Source organism: Mus musculus, chromosome 2 (genome assembly GCF_000001635.26).
Source record: "Mus musculus strain C57BL/6J chromosome 2, GRCm38.p6 C57BL/6J".
Lineage (NCBI taxonomy): Eukaryota > Metazoa > Chordata > Mammalia > Rodentia > Muridae > Mus > Mus musculus.
Window position 1 is genome coordinate 31,080,538 of NC_000068.7, and position 19,012 is coordinate 31,099,549.

Here is a 19,012-nt window from a genome sequence, read left to right on the forward strand (position 1 = left end):
GATGCATCATAGCGTTCTAGAAATTGTGTGGCTGGCTGCTAGGTCAGGAAGGTGAGCTGAGTCAAATACAATCAGGCCACTTAATTTGAGGAAACTGGGGGAGAGACAGACATCTGTGTAGAGTCAAAGACTGTCAGAAGTAGCAATGGAAAGCAGGGTGTGGCCATGCACCCCTGAAATTTTAGCATTGATGGGGGGCAGGAGGGTAGCCAGCTTAGGCTATGTAGGGAAACCTGTTTCAAGAAACAAAGCAAAGATAACAACAGGGAATTCAAGGAGAAAAGCTGACATCATGCCTCTACGTGGCCTGTGCTGGGCAGCAGATTTTAGGTCACCTTCAAAGCAAAAGGACTTAAAATATGCAGTGTTTGGACACCGATGCTTGTGGTCTGATGTCTGCGTCTTCCAAATTAGGATCCTCACATTCCCGAGGAGGGCCACAGTGGTGCTTTCAGGAAAAACAGCAGCAGCAACAAAACCACGGCTTCACGGCCAGGAAAGCTGAAGCACAGGAATAGGCAAGGAGTCCAGGTAGAGATGGCTCAGTGGTTAGGAGCCGTCTTCTCTCCAGTGGGGAAGTGAGGAATCTGCGTTCCTGGGGGGAGAGGGGGGTCTAGCCGCCAGTAACTCTAGCTCCAAGGGATCTGACACCCTCTTCTGGTCTCACATGGTACACAAACATATATTCAGGCAAATGCCCACAAAGTAAAATGAAGATATTTTGGCAAAACAAGAGCAAACATTTCTTTCATGATAAAAAGGACACTAAAATCAGTCTTTGGCTTCCTCTTTCTTCCCTTGCCCTCCCCTTCCTTTCTTTTTGTTTTCAGACAAGGTCTCCAGTAGCCCTAGCTGGCCTTGAACCCCTGTCCTCTTGACTCCACCTCAGATTAGAGGCCTCTGCTTTAAAATCTAAGTAGGAAAAAAAAAAACGCTGAAGCACTCTCCACAATCAAGAAGAAGATAAAGAAAGCCACAAACACTACAGCTCTGGATACAAAGAGGTCACAGAGTGTGGAAGAAGATAAGAAAAATAAATACAAAGTAGAAAGACAGAGGAAGTGGTAGGCTGACTACCACCAGTACAGGCCGGCTGCTGAAAGCCAAAACAGGGTCACCACAGGAGGTTCCGGGCTCCAATAGAGATAGAGATATGCAGCCTACATTCTAGCCATCCGAGAAGGAAGGCCTCAGAAACAGTGTTGAAGGTTGCTGGGACTGCTACCCAGCTACCCAGGCTCCCTGGAAGAGCAGCCACTGCTCTCACACACCAAGCCACCTCTCCAGTCCAGAATTTCAGTTTGAGAGCCCACTGTCTAGCCAAAGATGACTTCCCTCACCTGACTGTCCGGCTTCCACTCCCAAGTGCTGGGACCTCAGGCTTGAAAGCACCACTCTCAGCTCATCACTCTCAGGTAACACTGTTAAAGTCTGAAGAGCGGCTGACTGCTGCAGTCAAACTCGTTCATTCCTGGGCCCCACGTGGTGGGACCACCTCAATAAAGTTACCCTCTGCCCAGGCCACACGAGTGCTACCAGTCACAAAGATGCTCACACAAAAATAAATGATTTCAACTTTAAAAAAAAAAAAAAGCATCACTTTAAATTCCTAGTTAGTAGAAATTTATGGTAAGTACGGTCACTTAAAACATGAGTGTCTTTTGGTAAAGTAAAAGTCTATCCTCATGATGTCAAGAATATGCATTTTAGTATGCTAAGTAATTAAACACACACACACACACACACACACACACTTTTCCAACTGGGACATTGCCCAACTTGAGGCATTTCAAACTCATCTGGCAGAACCGAGTGGTACCAAGAAAAGCAGGGCTTTTCCAGAGAAAAGCGCAGACTGCGGTGCCCAAATGGCCCTGGGCATCGTGAATGAATGCCACTATTTAATGGCATAATTGTGTTTACATTATCTTGATGACTTTCATAAAAAAGAAAATGGGGCTTCTAGGGAAAACCCACATCCACTGGCCCGGAAGACAAGGAGCACTTTATGTCTGAGCCTTCAGAGGAAAGCTCTCGCTCGCAGACTTCCAAATGCCCCTCTCATCCCAGCCCAGAGGAATCCGTGACGCAGCGGGCCAGAGGGATCGGCCTTTCTGATAACTGACGGACTCTCCCTTGTGGGCTGAGATGGCTGCTTCAGCTCCCTAGACATGGAACTCGGCCTTCGACAAGCCACTACAGAAGAGTGTGGCCTCCTGAACCGCGCCCGCTGTGACGTTCCAGGTCTCCCCATCATACTCGTTGGTGACTAAGCACATGACCTCAACCCTGGCCCCAGGGTGATGAGATAAAATGAAACCCTTCCTCCCATCAGGTACCCTCGTGTGGTTATGACTGAAAGAGGAAGCCAAGGCCAGGCCTCTCAGCGGCTGTGCAGGAAGCACGCTCCAGGGAAGTGAGACCGAGACCCCTTACCTTTTCCACATCCGCCTTGGTCACGTTGATGTCAGCGTCCATTTTCTCGAAGTACTGCTGTGCCCGGTCGGCTTCCTTACAGTCCCGCTCAAACCTCCTCTTACTCTGCAGAGAGCACAGCCAAGTCTGCTGGTCACCCACCCTCCCTGCCACCTCTAGAGAGACCTCCACGGCCATTCTCCCAGGAACCCATGCCTCATGCTTGGTCATTTCCAGAAGTGACCTGCGCACCTCTCTACATTGGAGTGACCCCTATCTGTTCTCTGCACAGGAGCTACCTGCCTCTACCAGAACACATTTTAATGAGTGTATGTACCTGCTGCTTGCGCATGAAGAGGTCAGAGGTCAACACCGGGTGCTTTCCTCAATCACTCTCTACACTGTTTTTATTTTAAATAAATAAATAAATAAATAAATAAATAAATAAGATTGCTTTTCATTTTGATTGCGTGTGGTTATGTGTGCAGCGTAGGTACCTTCAGAACAAGTGGTGTTGGATTCCCCAGGAACTGGAATGACAGGTGGTTGTGAGACACCCGACATGGGACACACCAGGTCCTCTGCAAAGTATCAGGTGCTTGTGCTAGCAGAGCTGTTATCTCTGCACCCCGCCCACCTTGCTCTCTGAGAGTCTCTCACTAAGCCTGGAGCTGATATGCTGGGCAGCCTGGCCGGACAGTGAGCCCCTGAGAGCCTCCTGTCTCTGCATCCCCAGTGCTGGCATTATAGGTGTGTGTCGCCACGCCCAGCTTTTTAAGTGGTGCTAGGGATCCAAACTCAGGCCCTCCTGGTCCCTCGGCACACACTCTACCCACTGAGCCATCGCTCCAGCATCCAGCATGTCCAGCTCAGCACTTTGCCATAATAGTTCTAGGAGCAAAGTAAGTGAAATACAAATGAGAAAAATCTAGAGAGAAAGAAGCCTCCTTAGAGGTCTCTGCCTGATTTTTTTTTCCCCCTTAGCGAGCCATTCAAGCCAGATTCAGATAGAAATGAGCTGGTCTGGGAAAGAGACTGGTTTAGCTGCCGGCTTCCGGCTACCCACTTACTGACTCCAGTTGCTTCCAACACGTTTCTATGTGCTGCTGAGCCTTCCGTCCATCATGGAAGTTCTGTGAAGTAGAAATCAGAGCAGGGGTCAGCACCTACCCTCCTCATACTAATGCAAGAGGAAAAACCCTCTATCAACTTAAGTAGCTTTAAAGATTTGTTTTTATATATGTGTGGTTTCTCTGCGTGTGTGTATGTGCACCGCATTTATGCAGTGCCCGTGGAGGCCAGAAGAGGGCATCGGATCCCCTGGGGCTAAAGCTATAGATGATCCAGAGCCACTAGGGGGATGCTGGGAACCAAATTCAGGTCCTCTGCAAGAGCTTTAACTGCTGAGTCGGCTCTCCAGCCCCTTAAGTAAGCCTTTAGGCATCATCTGGGAGGGAGGTGCAGCTCAGTGGAAACCTGCCTGCCTAGTATGTGTGAGACCCTCCAAAACGAATAAACAAACAAACATTGAACTTCTAGTCTGTGTGGTCCAAAGAAACGTAAGAGTTCAGGCTGGTAATCCAGGACAAGTGTGGTTGATTCAGGGGGATTTCCAGAAGTTCAAGCCAGACCCTAAACCCAAGTGAGGTCCCCATCTCAAACAACAACCAAAGTTTAAATGATAAACAAGTTAAGGGGAAATGAAAATAAGACGGCTTGAGGAGTTCCTTCTCAAGTTTCAGACACAGCAATACTGAATGTGAAATTGTGTGCCACTTGCAAAAACAACAGCCATGCCTTGCTGAGATAGTCCTCACACCAGGAGACGTGGCTCAGCACACCTTTCTTTTTTTTTTTTTTTTTTTTAAGATTTATTTATTTGTTTGTTTGTTTGTTTATTATATGTAAGTACACTGTAGCTGTCTTCAGACACACCAGAAGAGGGCATCAGATCTCTGTTATGGGTGGTTGTGAGCCACCATGTGGTTGCTGGGATTTGAACTTCGGACCTTTGGAAGAGCAGTCGGGTGCTCTTACCCCCTGAGCCATCTCACCAGCCCCCTCAGCACACCTTTCATCCCAGGCTTGGAAGGCAGAGGCAGGAGGATACTTGAGACTGGCCAAGGCTTCACAGTGAGACCCCATCTTAAAAGAAAAGCATACAGCAATCACTGGGGTCATCTTTTGAGCACTGGTCAATTAACATATATTATATTCCACCTCCCACAAATGAAGAACTGTACTTCTTAGTTGTCCCCCTAGCCTCTCCTGACTTTATTTCTTCCTGTTCACATGAAAGTATGCTTTTAAGGTTCATCCTGTTGTAGTACGTATCTGCCCACTAATTCTTTTCTCTGGCTGAGTAAGATTCCACCGAGAAGATGGACCACATTTCTGTAGCTGCTCACTGGTTGGTGGATATTTGCTTTGTTCCTAGTTCAGGGAGATACAGATGTTGATGGTACAAGCAGTGCTGTGGGCTCTCTGTGAATAGAAATTGCACCTTAGAACCTTTAAAATGGTGAATCATTGCTGTGTTTGGGTGAGCATACCACAGCTCATATGGAGGCCAGAGCATAACTTGCTGGAGTTGGCTCTCTCTTTTCAATGTGTGGGCCATCTCACTAGCTCTAGAATCTTTTAAAACAGAAAGGCCTCACGGCAGGCCTATGACTAGTGTTAACTTCCAAGGACCCCAGAGAACCAGGTCAGGGCAGGTTGCTAGGAAGGGGGATTAGAGAGGAGACCTGGTGGCTCAGGGTCTGACTGGACAGAGACTGTGGGTGAGTCTGAATTTGGATGGTGTGAAGGGAAGATTCCAGAATGGAGGCTGTTGCTGGTTTTTGCTGCAGGTGGGAGAACTCTAAGCACCCGAATGCCAGCCCCACCAGCAGCCACCATAGATGTCCTCTGATTAGCCAAGCCACTGGGAGGTCAGAATCAGACATGAATAAACAGAAGTCCCCGGTCTTTGAGATAGCTCAGTGGATAAAAGTGCTTGATGCCAAGACGGATGGATACCCAGAGTTCTACCTGGGGTCCCACAGGGTAAAAGGAGAGAACGAGAACCACCTTCCCAAAGCTGTCCTCTGACCTCCAGTCACGTGCTTCCCCTGTGCACAGGTGTCCTGGGTCTTGACCCGAAGACATGTTAGTAGAGTCCCTCAAGGCAGAAGGAGAAACCAAATCCAGAGCTGTCCTCTGACCTCCAATTGAACACCGCAACACACATGCCCAATAAATAAAGTCCCTTTTTAAATAAAGTCCAGAATGACCCTGCGTTTGACCTGAGTTTCAGAGGGAAGAAAAAAGGGGGACCATGGTGGGAGGGGGTAAATATATCTTGAGTTTTAAGGTTAGTATTTCTATAAGATTCCAGAGTCCTGTTCAATGTGGCCTGGGGTCTGAGAGTTGAGAAGAACTAGCATGAAACATACACCGGAGAAGCCTCCTCCTTAGGTGGGTAGTTAGAGCCAGGAGAGACCAGCAAGGACGAAAGCGCTAGGAAAACAAACAAACAAACAAACAGCAACAGCAACAAACCCGTTACAGCTACACAGAGGAAACAGCATCTCTCTCACTCAGCATCTTAAAACTACCATTTCCCTTTAACATACTTCCAACAGACACATTAATGGGATCAGTAGACCTTGTCTGCATGGCCAAAGGCTGCAGGACCTGTGTTGGGTAAAGGCTCTGCCCTCTGGGTCTGATGAGATTTGCTGCCTGAAGCTGCCCAGCCAGGGAGGTTGCCAGCTTGGCTGAGTCCCTTGACCAAGGACACTGTAAACTCAGGGGTTCCCCCTTGACTTTGAGGACAAGGAGCAGGAGCAGCCCCCCTCCCCTGGCTTTCCTGGTAAACACCCTTCTGTGTGTATGTGCACCTGTGGAGATCAGAGGTCAAAGGCTAGTGGCTCCACCATCACTCTCCACATTATTATTATTAATGTATTTATTTATTTTGGAGCTCTCTTACTGAACCTAGAGCTCACTGGTTCTGCTAGACTGGTGGGCCGGTGACCTCCTGGAGTCTGCCCACCTCTGCTTCCCCTCACTGGGTTACAAGTGTGCATAACTACACTGGGGTTTTACGCGGGTGCTAGGAATTCAAACTCAGCTGGTGTTTATAAAGCAAACAGTTGGCCCACTGAGCCTCCTGGGCCCCTACATGCTCCTGTGGATAAACTTTCCCTTGTTAGCCACTTGCTTCCTGACTGTCACCGTAAGGAGGGATGGCAGAGTGATTAACAGGAAGTGCCAGGTCCCTAGCATCCTCCTCTGGGCTTCGGCAAAAACCTCCTTTCCTTGAGTCTCCGTACTCAGACCTATTAACTCAGCAGAGTCTGGGGACAACCAAGTGCTGGGGAAGCCTGGGGGAGGGGACAAGGCCAGCCTTTTGCCTGAACAATGATACTTTATAAAGGGACAAGTTCTTGTCTTTCCGGAGGTCACTGTTCCAAGGTCTTACGAAGTTCAACTTTGAACATCCTGTTTTTTTTGTTTTAAAGATTAAAGTTTCTTTTATATTGCTACTTTAATTGTATATGTCTAAGAGTTTTGGGTGCATGTATTTTGTGTCTCTTGAGCATGCCTGATACTGAGGAGGTCAGAAGAAGGCCTGGGGTCTCCAAGGCTGGAGTTATAAATAGCTGCAATCTTTCATAGGGGTGCTAGGAACCCATAAATCCAGGACCTCTGTAGATGTTCTTAACTGGGGAACCATCGCTCCAGCCCCAACCCTTCAGTTTTCGGTCTTTACTGCCTCAAAGATCTTGTCCCTGGAGCCATCTCTTTTTAATCTCCGAAGAGAAACAGGGCAGGGAAGAAGGGAAGACAGAGCCTCAGGCTTAGAGGAGCCAGGGGCAAGGCTAGGGGAGACCAGCTTGCTGATTACAGGGTGTGAAGAACCCTGCCGGGAGGATGGACCGGAAGCTGTGCACAGCTTGTAAGAAGGAAGGAGTGGAGGCCAGGAAGAAGGGGGAGGGATGTGGGGGGGGGGGGGGGAGAAAGGCAGTCAGGATGGAAATGAAAGCCCATCTCAAACCACACCCCCACTGGGGTCTTCTATCCACACACATATGGCACACCTTTAGTCCTAGGACTAGGAAGGTAGAAGCAGCTGGATTGCTGTGAGTTTCAAGGTTTCAAGCTAGCCTGGTCTAGACAGCAAGACCCTGTCTCAATAAATAAATAAATCTTAAAAAAAATCATATGTTGGGTGATTCTGAATAAAAACCCAGACAGGAAGTTCTCTGGCTGTCTGTTAGGTAAGTGTGTGGGAAGCGCTCACATTTGCTGTGCACCTTACATGGCTGTCTTCCATAAGGGCACCTCAGAGACTGCCCCTCATTACCAACACCCAAACACTGAGCTTGAGGGATACTCCTCCAGCCTTTCTTCTGCTGGGTGTGCCCTCCCCCTCCCCCATGGAGACGTGTGCACACACCCCCCCTCATCCCTCTGCGTATGACTGCCCTCAGGAAGAGGTCACCAGCTCCAGCTGGCTCCTTGGAGGGGAAACAGTGGTTTGAACAGTTAGAAAACTTAAACAAATAAAGCAGCTTTGCCAGATGCACTTGTTGTTTACGAACAAACAATGGCAGGGCGCTTCTTCCTGGGACAGTGAGGGAGTGTGTTGGAGAACCATGCCCTCACGGCTCAGAATAAAGGGGGATTGTTCCCAGGACAAAGATATAAGGGCTGCTTTGGGAGCCCAGGATGAAGTCACCAGCGCTCATCTCTCCTGTCAGAAAAGCGACAGGAAATGCCATCTCTGGGGAACCAGAGGGACGCTAGTTACTCTCCCTGTAATAGGAAGCTTTGGTTCTCTCTTTAAAACACAAGAATAGACTTTAAAAGAGAACAAGAAAAACAAAGAAAAGAAAAAAAAAGATAAATGGAAGAAAAAGAAAAGAGAAGCCAAGAGGAATCTGAGGTCAGCTACAAAGCACTTGTTTTCATTTTCATGTCAGGTTTGTTTTTTTAAAAGACAGGGCAGGGCCTTTCTGTAAGCCCAGGCTGGCCTGGAACTCAGAGACATCCCCCTGCCTGAGTGCTGGGAGTAGCGGTGTGCGTGCGCTAACGCACCTGGCTCTCAGTTCTGTTCTGAGTTGTACTTGAGTCTCTACAGAAGAAACTTCCTTCAGAGAATTGGCTGGCGCTCTAGATGCTCTAGAGAAGGCGCTTGCTGAGTGTGCCACAGTAATGCTAGCTAGCACCAGGGAGGCAGGCATAGGAGGAAACCCAGGCCAACCAGCCTGACCAAATTGTCAAGCTCCAAATTCAGTGAGGGATCCCGTCTCGGGAAATCAGGTGATGAACGAAGGTGCCCAGCACTGACCTAGGCCACCACAGGTACAGGAACAGGAGAGAAGGGGGTGGGGGGATGAAAAGCCTGAATTTGGCAGTGCTTCCCAGCACTCGGGAGGCAGAGGCAACTGGATCTCTGAGTTTGAGGCTAGCCTGGTCTACAGAGCAAGGTGGATAGCCAGGGCTACATAGCAAAACCTTGTTTCAGGGGAGAAAAAGATGGACCCTGCATCATGAGGCTGAAATCCTGACACTTGGGGGTGGGGTGAGATAAGGTGGGCAGGGCAGGGGCTGAGGCAGGAGATTGCTAAATTATAGGCCAACTTGGCCACCTACAAAGAAAGTTCCAGGCCAATTAACGGTTCATACAAAGACAGTCTCAAAACAACCTCGAACTGCAGCAGAAAACGAACGAAAGGGCATCTGGAAGCTACGGAAAAGGGAGCATCAGCTTCAAGGGACACAGAGATGACAGTTCTTTCAGTGACTACTGTCCTGCAGGTGACACGTGCTTACCGCTCGCCCTGCAAGCGGCCAACTCATCCAACCCCAGATGGTTAATTAAGAAAGCAAAACGGAGCTGTTGTGGAAATAGCCGCTTCAAACACCAAGCAGGAAAAGTAAAGGAGCGAGCACACGTTGCATCGCGCGCAGTCACCCCTCTGGAATTTTAAACACAGCTCAGTTTCCACAGATGGAAACAAAGGACACAGAGACTTTAAAAGGACAAAGACAGAAGGAGCCCCCAGACAGCAAGTGTGGCAGGGGCTGTCTTGTGAGCTGGGACGCCATCACCCCCAACCCTGACTCCAGGTCCCTTGGTACAGTCTAGCTGGCCTTGAACCCTCCACCCCTGAGCCCCACTAGGGCTGGACGGGCAAGTACGCGCAATGAACCTTAAACTTCTTGGTCCATGTGATGGAAATGGCTCAGTGGGCACCTTACAAATGGGGCGAGCCAGTGCATGCTGACCACCCTGGCTTCTGGGCTATACAGCCAGGAGGACCAGATGTATCTTTAGCTACACAGCAACTTCACAGCCAGCCTGGCCTGTAAAAGACCCTGTCTCAAAACAAACCAATCAACCACCAGGTGAATGCTGAGGATTGTGAACGCTTCAAGTGCCACCAAGGGCAATAGTGATTGTTTCCTCTACAACTTCCTAGTTAGTTCCTGCTGAAGAGTCAAGCCCAGTGCCCACCCGGTGATTGGTGAGGCAGCTTCTCCAGCAGCAGAGACACGTGCGTGCGCCTGGCGCTCCATTCTGCAGGGCTGACAAGAACATCTGGGCTCCTTGGTCTCTTCAAACTCTGTCTCTGAGATTAGAGGGTTTCACTGTGCTGGACCCCGGGTGGGTGGGTCCCTTCACTGTACAGACGTCATCAGTGGAGCTATCTGTCACCTCCTCAATGGCCTGTGTTGGCATCAGGACCTCCCAAACCTATCACATCACATAGGCGATAGCGGGACCTGCAACCTGTAGACCTGTTGCCAAGGCAATAGGCACCATATTCCCAGCATCTACTTGGCTCACCTCCCACCTTTACCTGCGTTACATCCTTTTCCATATGAATAAGAACACCCCCTCCCTCCCTCTCTCTCCCCCTTTTCTCTTTCTGCTGGCACCTTCTCTTTTTCTCTCCCAATAAAACCTCTTCCATGTGGAACTGTCTTGGTCTAGTGTGCTGTTGAGACGCGACCCACCATTCTAATACATCAACCTGGACCTCAGTCTGGGTCTCAGTGATGCAGGGCACAGAGATGCTTGGGAAATGGTTGGTATGGGCTGGAGACGGTTAATCTAGTAAATGATAAGAGGTTGACCCAAGGCCATAAACCAGTATGTGACGAGAATACAAGCTCATCCCATTTCTGGGAGCTCTGGGGTGTGTGTGTGGGTGGGGGTGAGGGTGGGGAGGTGATCTCACCTCCCACACATAGGAAAAAGCTAGTCCAGGCGTCATGGGGCCAGCTTGCTCTCCCCTTAGAGGCCAAGCCCCCTTCAGCTACATCCTAAATTCTAGCCTGGAGCATAGCAAAACCCTGTCTCAAAACAAAGAGCTAAGAAGAGCTGACTGTAGAATTGTTTAACTAATCTAAGCCAGTCAAAACCAGTAAGCCTACAGATCAACACAACAATAAAAAGTACTTAAACAATAAACAAACCGCTGAACTGTGAGCAAAAGGCTCAGAGTATTAGTGTAGCTTGTTCAAGGGTCTGGCTTTGAGTCCTGGAGCTGTAAATTCATTTACGAATGAAGGACAAGTTATCTGTTAACTATCTGATTATGAAAACAATCCATTTTCCAGATCACACACAGAAAACAATTCTTCTGTTAAATTTAAAGAACAGGGAGATGGCTCAGCCAGCGAGTGAACCTGCCAACCCAAGTTCAGTCCCTGTGACCTACGTAAAAGAGGGACGAGAAAACAGACTTCTCAGATCAGCACTTTGTTCTGACCTCAGCAGAAACCCAGAAATGAGATCCTCTGGCCAGTGTTAAGGAAAGGCAGGGAAGCCTGGAGTAGAAGCAGGAGCTTTGATACCGTACAACTCATGGCCTTGTGGGTAACCTAGAAATAAAAGCATATGCTAGCCTCGAGGTCCAGGGTGCCTGCGTGTCACCCCCAGGTGTATGACCCAACAGACCCAAACCACCTCCTTGTGCTCCAGGCTCCTGAGCAGTAGGTACCATACCAGACTTCCTATAGGAAAGGTTAACCCGAAGTTGTAGCAAATGTCAGCTACTGCAATCTGAAAGAGGGGGGCTGACCAATCTCCCAGACTATCAGTGTACTGACACAGTCCTGCATGCTTTTTGTTTTGTCTGTGATTTTTTGTTGTTGTTTTGAGACAGGACCTTGCCATGTAGCTCTGGATGTCTTGGAACTCGCTCTGTAGACCAGACTGGCCTCAAGCTCACAGAAATCCACCTGCCTCTGCCTCCCAAGTGCTGGGACTAAAGGTGTGCACCACCACTCAGGCTGTTTTGAGCCAAGATCTCCTGCAGCCCAAGCTGGTCAAACTCACTGTGTAGCTGAGGAAGATCTTGAGCCCAGGATCTTCTTGCCTCTACCTCCTAAGTATTCTCCACCACACTGGCCTTTTTTACTTTTTTTTTTGGGGGGGGGGGGTTCGAGCTGTGTAGCCCTGGCTATTCTGGAACTCACTCTGTAGACCAGGCTGGCCTCGAACTCAGAAATCCGCCTGCCTCTGCCTCCCAAGTGCTGGGATTAAAGGCGTGCGCCACCACGGCCATCTTTACTCTATCTTTAAATGTTATTTTGTATCTATGTGTGTATGTATGCATCCTGTGTGGAGGACAGAGAACAACTTGTAGGAGTCAGTTCTCTGCTTCCAAAATGTGAATCTTGGGGATCAAAAGAGGGTCACTGTCATCAGGCTTGAGGGCCACGGTCTGTCCACAGAACCATCTTGTTCTCTCTTACACACATTCACACATACAAACTCACTCACACACATCACACTCACACAAGCTCAAACACACACATACACATATTCACGGCCACAACACACATTCACACATACACATTCACTCTCTCACACACACTCTTACATACTCACACGCGTTCACATACACACACACTTTTTTGAGGTGGTGTCTTGCTAGATAGCCAGTTCTACCCTCTAATTTGTAATCCTCCTGCCTCAACTCCCAAATGCTGGAATTAAAGGCCTGTGTTGGCACACTTAACTACTCATTCCTTCAAAATAATGGTAGCTATGACATAGGAGAGAAGAGATGGCTTCACGAGGCCACGTATGAACATCCCACAAGTTTGTATTTGTTGACATTCTTTCCAGCATGCTAGGGATTTCACAATGCTCTTAAATGCCAGCCGAATTTAATGCTATGACAAATAGAGTGGTGTTTGCAGATCTCCTAACAGAACCTCTGACTGCCAGGGCTGCACTGGTTATTGGTGACTGACACTTCTTAAAAACAAAAGGGTGGCTCAGTGGTTAAGAATGCTGGCTGCTCTTGTGGGAAGAGCTGGGAGCTTAGTCTGTGACTTCTGTTCTAAGGGATCCAATACCCTTTTCTGACCTCACTAGGGACCAGGCACACAGGTAGGCAAAATACTCTTTTACACACACACACACACACACACACACACACACACAAAATGTTTTGAAACAGGGTTTCTCTGTGTAGCCCTGGCTGTCCTGGAACTCACTCTGTAGACCAGGCTAACCTCAAACTCAGAAATCCACCTGCTGCCGGGCAGTGGTAGCGCACGCCTTTAATCCCAGCCCTTGGGCGGCAGAGGCAGGCAGATTTCTGAGTTCGAGGCCAGCCTGGTTTACAGAGTGAGTTCCAGGACAGCCAGGGCCATACAGAGAAACCCTGTCTCGAAAAACCAAAATAAAAAAGGCCAGGAAATCTACCTGACTTTATTTACCTCCTCAGTGCTGGGACTAAAGTCGTGTGCTGCCACCACCTGCCTTAAAAGAAATAAATCTTAAAAAAAAATTTTTTTAAGGCACATGATTTAGGAGAAGATATAATAGATTGTAAAATGATGATTATCAATAAATAAGAGATACTCTATTTACAAGCTACCCAAGGCATATAACGATCCTTATCTATAAGCTAAGCAGACATTAACCCTAGCTTGTGTTTGTGTGTGTGTGTGTGTACGCATGCTAGTGTGGAACACAGTGCTCTGTATATGAGAGGCAGGTCTGCAGCACTGAGCTGCACCTCTGGTCCCTTACTGGTAAACCCTAGGAAAGCACTCACCATTGGGCTGCACTCCCAGTCCTGGCCACATTTATTATTTCTCAGCTATTGCCATTCCTTTCTCCCCTGCACTTCCTGCATGCCTGCCTTCTGTATGCCTGATGAAGTAGGCATGGACATCCCTGTCCTGGAGGAGCAGACGTCTTGATATGAGATAGGAAAGAACCCAGCAAGCAATTCCACACAACACCTCACGGTGCTGTGGGGCAGGGTTAGTGGGGCGTGTGATCGTGTGATTAGGATACACACAGGCCTGGTTCTGTTTCTAATGCTTCTCCAACTTCCCCCAAAATATGGATAAGCACTATACAAAAAGAATAATGCAGGCGATTAGAGCTGGCTCGAAAGTTAAGAGTACTAGCATGGCAGGTGGATCTCTGAGTTGGGGACCAGCCTAGTCTACAGAGTGAGTTCCAAGACAGCCAGGGCTACACACACAAAAACCCTGTTGCAAAAAACCAAAACATTGCAAAGCAAGAAAAGGTGAAAAGGGAGAGGCATTTTTAAGTGCAGTAGATGGGAAAGTCCGCAGGGAGAAGGAAACATTCCTAAGGAACAGGCCTGAGGTCTGGCAAAAGGCTTTCTCAGGGAGGAAACCTGTACAAAGACCCTGAGGCCAGTGAACCCTGCCTCGATAAGACCACACAGCTGGAGGCGAGGGACCGGGAGGGGCGGGGCTCTCATGGGCTGTCCATCTTCTGACTCATTCCTGAAACAGAACCAGTACTTGCTACAAAGGTGAGAGCAGTTTCTGTTTGGGGAGCAGGCTAAAATGCTAAACCCTGTGAGCAGAGAAGGGTCAGTGGCGAGAACTGGGAGCCCTAAACAGGAAGAGAAACCTTTGCAAAGATCAAGGCAAGGTCAAAAGCAGGACAGCAGGCCTGGGCTGGCTGCAGATTCTGTGCACACATTTTACCTTTATACTGGGTGGTAATGTTTTCTTCTGAGCCCCAGGGTTCAGTCTTACTGCATCCTAGCTGTTTCACAAATTAAAATGTCTTGCTGGGCGTGGTGTTGAACACCTTTAATCCCAGCCCTACAGGAGATAGAGGCAGTCAAATCTCTGAGTTCAAGGCCAGCAGAGGTCTACAGATCGAGTCCTAGAACAGCCTGGGATAAACAGTGAAACCTTATCTTGAAAAACAAAACAACAAACAAACAAAACAACAAAACACTGTCCTCAATGGCTGGTCCAGCAGAGACTGTTGTCAGCCTTAGGTCTCCAACCTTGGAGCTGTGGATGGCCGCTTGGCTCAGCTAATTCAATCTTGTGGGAAGCCTAACTAACAGGAAGCTTTTAGAACCGCCACTGGCAAGACACAGCTGCAATGAGATGGCTCAGCAGGTAAAGAAATCAACTCCTGCACATTGTCTTCTGACCTCTACACACAGATCACAACATGATAAGTGAACTCAGGTACCACGCGCCCACCACGCACCCATTGGTCTTGCATGTCTGATATTCTGCCCTTCCGTGTGCACTGTCCCGCCTGGATCTAATTTTGTTTGCTTTATATTTATTTTTATCTGTATGAGCATTTTGTCTGCATTCATATATCCATGCCACACTTGTGCTTTGGATCCAGGGAGGTCAGAAGAGACCTTGGATCCCTTAGAACCGGAGTTAGAGATGGTTGTGAGCCACCACGTGGGCCATGGGAATCGAACCTGGGTCCTCCGCAAGAGCAACTAGTGCCCTTAACCAAGGAACCCTCTCCCCAGCCCCTGTTTGTTTTTGAAACAGGGTCTCACTATGCCACCTTGACTGGTCTAGCACTCATTACGTAGACCAGTCTGGCGGTCTCACTATGCAGCCTTGAAGGCCTGAGATTCATTGTGTATCACATGTGGTCATCGAATTTGCAGAAAACTTTTCGCCCTGCCTCCTCCCAACACCCCCAGTGCTAGGAGCACGGGTGTGAGCCACCACACCCCAGTCCTTGTGTCTCTCAGGTAGAACATCCTTGTCTTTGGAGGAGGACACCCCAAGATGCATTACCGATTTCCTCTCCTGCTTCAGCTCCTGAACGTAGCGCATCAGGTCCACCGTGATCTGTGACGTCATGTTCTCAGAGATGACCTCGTGCTGCCCGGCGTAGTCATTCATCTCATTCAGGGTGGAAAGAAAGGCTTTGCAAGCCGTGTACCTGAGGACAGATTGCACCGGCTCAAGCCCACCTCCAGCCTCACTCGCTTCACTTGAGGAAATAGTAATTAAAATCAGTCTGCCCTGCATCTGCCTCCCAGAGGATCTTGCCGGTTCATTACACAACAGCTCAGAATTAATTACAACCCAAACCCGGCCACGGGTGCTCTGTGAAATGCAGCCTCTGCCTCTGTTTATTCTCAGGCCAGAGATGGTCGCAAACTCACCCGCCCGTGTCCGACCGGGTCCTCAAAGAACACCAGGCCCCTGGACCTACATCAAAGACGGTACTTCCACCTCGCACAGTGACCCATTGCTGCTGACTGAGACAGTCAAGGCTCTTGGCTGGATGAGCAGGTGACGTAAGGCTTCTGGCGATACAGAAGGGAGCCCAGACTCTAGGGCCGTGGTTCTCAATCTGTGGGTTGTGACCTCTTAGCGGGGTGTCAAATGACCCTTTTACAAGGTCCGATATTCTGCACACCAGCTATTTAGATTACAATTCATAATAGTAGCAAAATTATAGTTACAAAGTAGCAATGAAATCGTTTTACATCTGGGGGTCACCACAACACCAGGAACTGTATGAAAGGGTCACAGCGTTGGGAAGATTGAGGCCACCACTCCAGGGCTTCCCCAGCCCCCACACTGCCCACACAGGCTTGCAGCACTTCCTAGACTTTTTCTTAGAGTTTAATGGAAACAGTCTCAAATGGGTCCAGTGGCTTAGGGTCCAGGTTCTCATTGTGCCCCTCAGGTTCATGGACATAGACAGGAAGGTGGGACGGTACTTATATGACAAGATGCAGTTCCCACCCACTTCCCAACCACCAGCTACACACATCTCACTACACATCTGCCAGCAATGCACCAACTACACACATCTCATCTCACTACACATCTGCCAGCAATGCACCTACTTGTACTCCTCCTCTTCCTTCGAGTTCTTCTTAGGTTGGTATTTCTTTGAAAGATTCCTAAGACCAAAATGAAAGATGTGTCACCTTATTTGGAAGTACACAGAGGAACCAGGAATGACAGATGACGCATGCACCTTACGAGTTTTGCTTTGTTTTTTTGTTTTTTTTTTAAAGTCATAAAGTTGTACAATTAAAGCCCATTTTCTGTAAATGTTTGTTTTAAGGGAGAAAAAAAGGCAAAAAAGGAGAAGCACTTCATACTGAAAGAGCAACGAAGGTTAGTCACTCCAAAGCCAGGTGGGAGGGGTGGGCAGGGAACAAAGTGGGGTGGGCCGGGCTGAGTTCAGCAAAAGATTCCAAAGAAGAGCCCTGTGGCTGCTTTCCAGATATTTTTAGTGTGCAGTTTTAAATACTAACCACTTCTTTTGTTAATCATAACTTACAAATTGAAAACTCCACTTCTAAGTTCAGTCCTCACATAAAAATTCTCAAACTGGTTTAAAAAGAAACAAACATACATTTGCCAGGTGGTAGTGGTGGTGGCACAAGCCTTTAGGTGGATCTCTTTGAGTTTGAGGCTAGCCTGGTCTACAGATTGAGTTCTAGGACAGATAGGGCTACATAGAGAAACTCTGTCCCCCAAAAAACCCCAACAACAACAAAAAACAATAACAAAAAAACTCACCTCAAAACAAAAATTAAATCTACATTTTCATTTTTAAAAAATTATTTATTTATTTATTTATTTATATGAGTGCACTGTAGCTGTCTTCAGACACACACCAGAAGAGGGCATCGGATCCCATTACAGATGGTTGTGAGCCACCATGTGGTTGCTGGGATTTGAACTCAGGACCTCTGGAAGAGCAGTCAGTACTCTTAACTGCTGAGCCATCTCTCCAGCCCCCCACATTTGCTTTTTAGCCTCTAGTCCTGGACATGAGGTAATTTAAATGTTAAATGGACCAGAAGGAAGTGGAGCCTGACTAGATGTGGCAAATGTTACTTTATAAGAGCTGGCAAGAGGGATCTGTGGATAAAGGTTAGTCCCTAGGGCCTAGCCCAATAACATGAGTCTGATCCCTAGAACCTTCACTGTCATAAGAGAGAACTGACTTCCACTGGATGACCTCTGACCTCCACATGCACACTGTAGCTGCCCACAAAAAAAAAACCTAATTAATTAATTAAAAATGAAATAAAATTTAAAGGCTTATTCAGTGTGGTCTAGACTGGCCTAGAATTTGTGGTGATCCTCCTGCCTCAACCTCCTGAGTGCCTGAGGTACTCTTTTCTTAGAATTCAGTAGCTAGTCAGCTGGCCTCAAATCCAGAGATCTCACTGCTGGAACTAAAGATGTGCGCCACTGGGGCTGGCGAGATGGCTCAGTGGGTAAGAGCACCCGACTGCTCTTCCAAAGGTCCGAAGTTCAAATCCCAGCAACCACATGGTGGCTAACAACCACCTGTAATGAGACCTGATGCCCTCTTCTGGAGTGTCTGAAGACAGCTACAGTGTACTTACATATAATAAATAAATAAATCTTTAAAAAAAAAAAAAAAAAAAAAAAAAAAGATGTGCGCTACCATGCCCCAGTGAAGTGTGTGGTGTGGTCATACCCAAGCCTCGACAAACACACGCAGAGACTAGAGGCCAGCAAGTGCCCTCTTCTCCCGCTCTCTGCCTTGTTTCCTGGAGACAGAATTCAGGGCCCGGCTGGCAGCCAGCAAGCCCCGGTGACCTTCGAGTCTCCAGTCCTTGCAGCTCTGGAATTATCGATGTAAACGGTCACGATCAGCTATTTCTGTGGGTGCTAGGGATTTGAACTCATATCCTCATGCTTGGCCAACAGGCACGCTTATCTACTGAGGCATCCCCAAAGCCCCTAGTCCAAGGTTCTTTCTCTATAAACCCTTCCAAACCTCTTGCCTTGGGATAGGCTTTCCAGCCTTGTATTAAGTTTTGGTTTTTTTTTTGTTTTTTTGTTTTAAAAAACACGCCCTCAGAACACTGCCTTTACGTTTTCTGGATCTGCTGAGGAACCCAGTGTGTTCCTATACTCATCCAGCTCTTTGGGTAGACGAACAAGTGGAGAGGAAAACATGAGTTCCCGAGGCTGCTGGCTCTGATCTGGCCGACCCTGTGATCCACAGGGACTTTTACAGCAGATACTTGGGCCCTTTTCCAGGTGCCCTGAACCAGAACGTCTAGGGTGGAGCCTAGGAATGTTTGGATCTGTTCTTTTATTTTTCTGAACAGTTACCACGAGACATCTGAATCAGGGTGGCAGAAGGTGGAGGGTGCTCGCCCAGCAAATGGAAGGCACCAGAGAGAAGGGGACCAGGAATCTGCCCAGAGCACAGTCCTGAAATCCCAGCTACTAATGAGGCTGAGGCTGGTAGATCCTGAGTTCAAAGCCCGTCTGGACTATGGAATCAGCCCAAAGCCAGCTGGGG

General features: G+C 48.3%; 1 protein-coding gene across 25 annotated transcripts in view; it reads right to left on the reverse strand.

Annotated features, from left to right (window-relative positions):
- The window catches only part of Fnbp1 (formin binding protein 1), a 119,249-nt gene that overhangs the window by 54,332 nt on the left and 45,905 nt on the right, over positions 1–19,012 (reverse strand). For 24 of the 25 annotated variants that reach the window (XR_374060.3, XM_030247490.1, XM_030247489.1 and 21 more), the window contains exons 3-6: positions 16,557–16,613; positions 15,490–15,637; positions 3,486–3,548; positions 2,437–2,541 (exon numbers count right to left, since the gene is read on the reverse strand). Coding sequence is in view for 24 of the 25 variants with exons in the window: in XM_030247490.1 (XP_030103350.1) it covers positions 2,437–2,541; positions 3,486–3,548; positions 15,490–15,637; positions 16,557–16,613 (373 nt within the window). In the remaining variant the exon portion in view is untranslated. Of the gene's footprint in view, positions 1–2,436; positions 2,542–3,485; positions 3,549–15,489; positions 15,638–15,863; positions 15,964–16,556; positions 16,614–19,012 lie in introns of those variants that run through there. The other variant, NM_001177650.1, reaches the window with a different exon arrangement.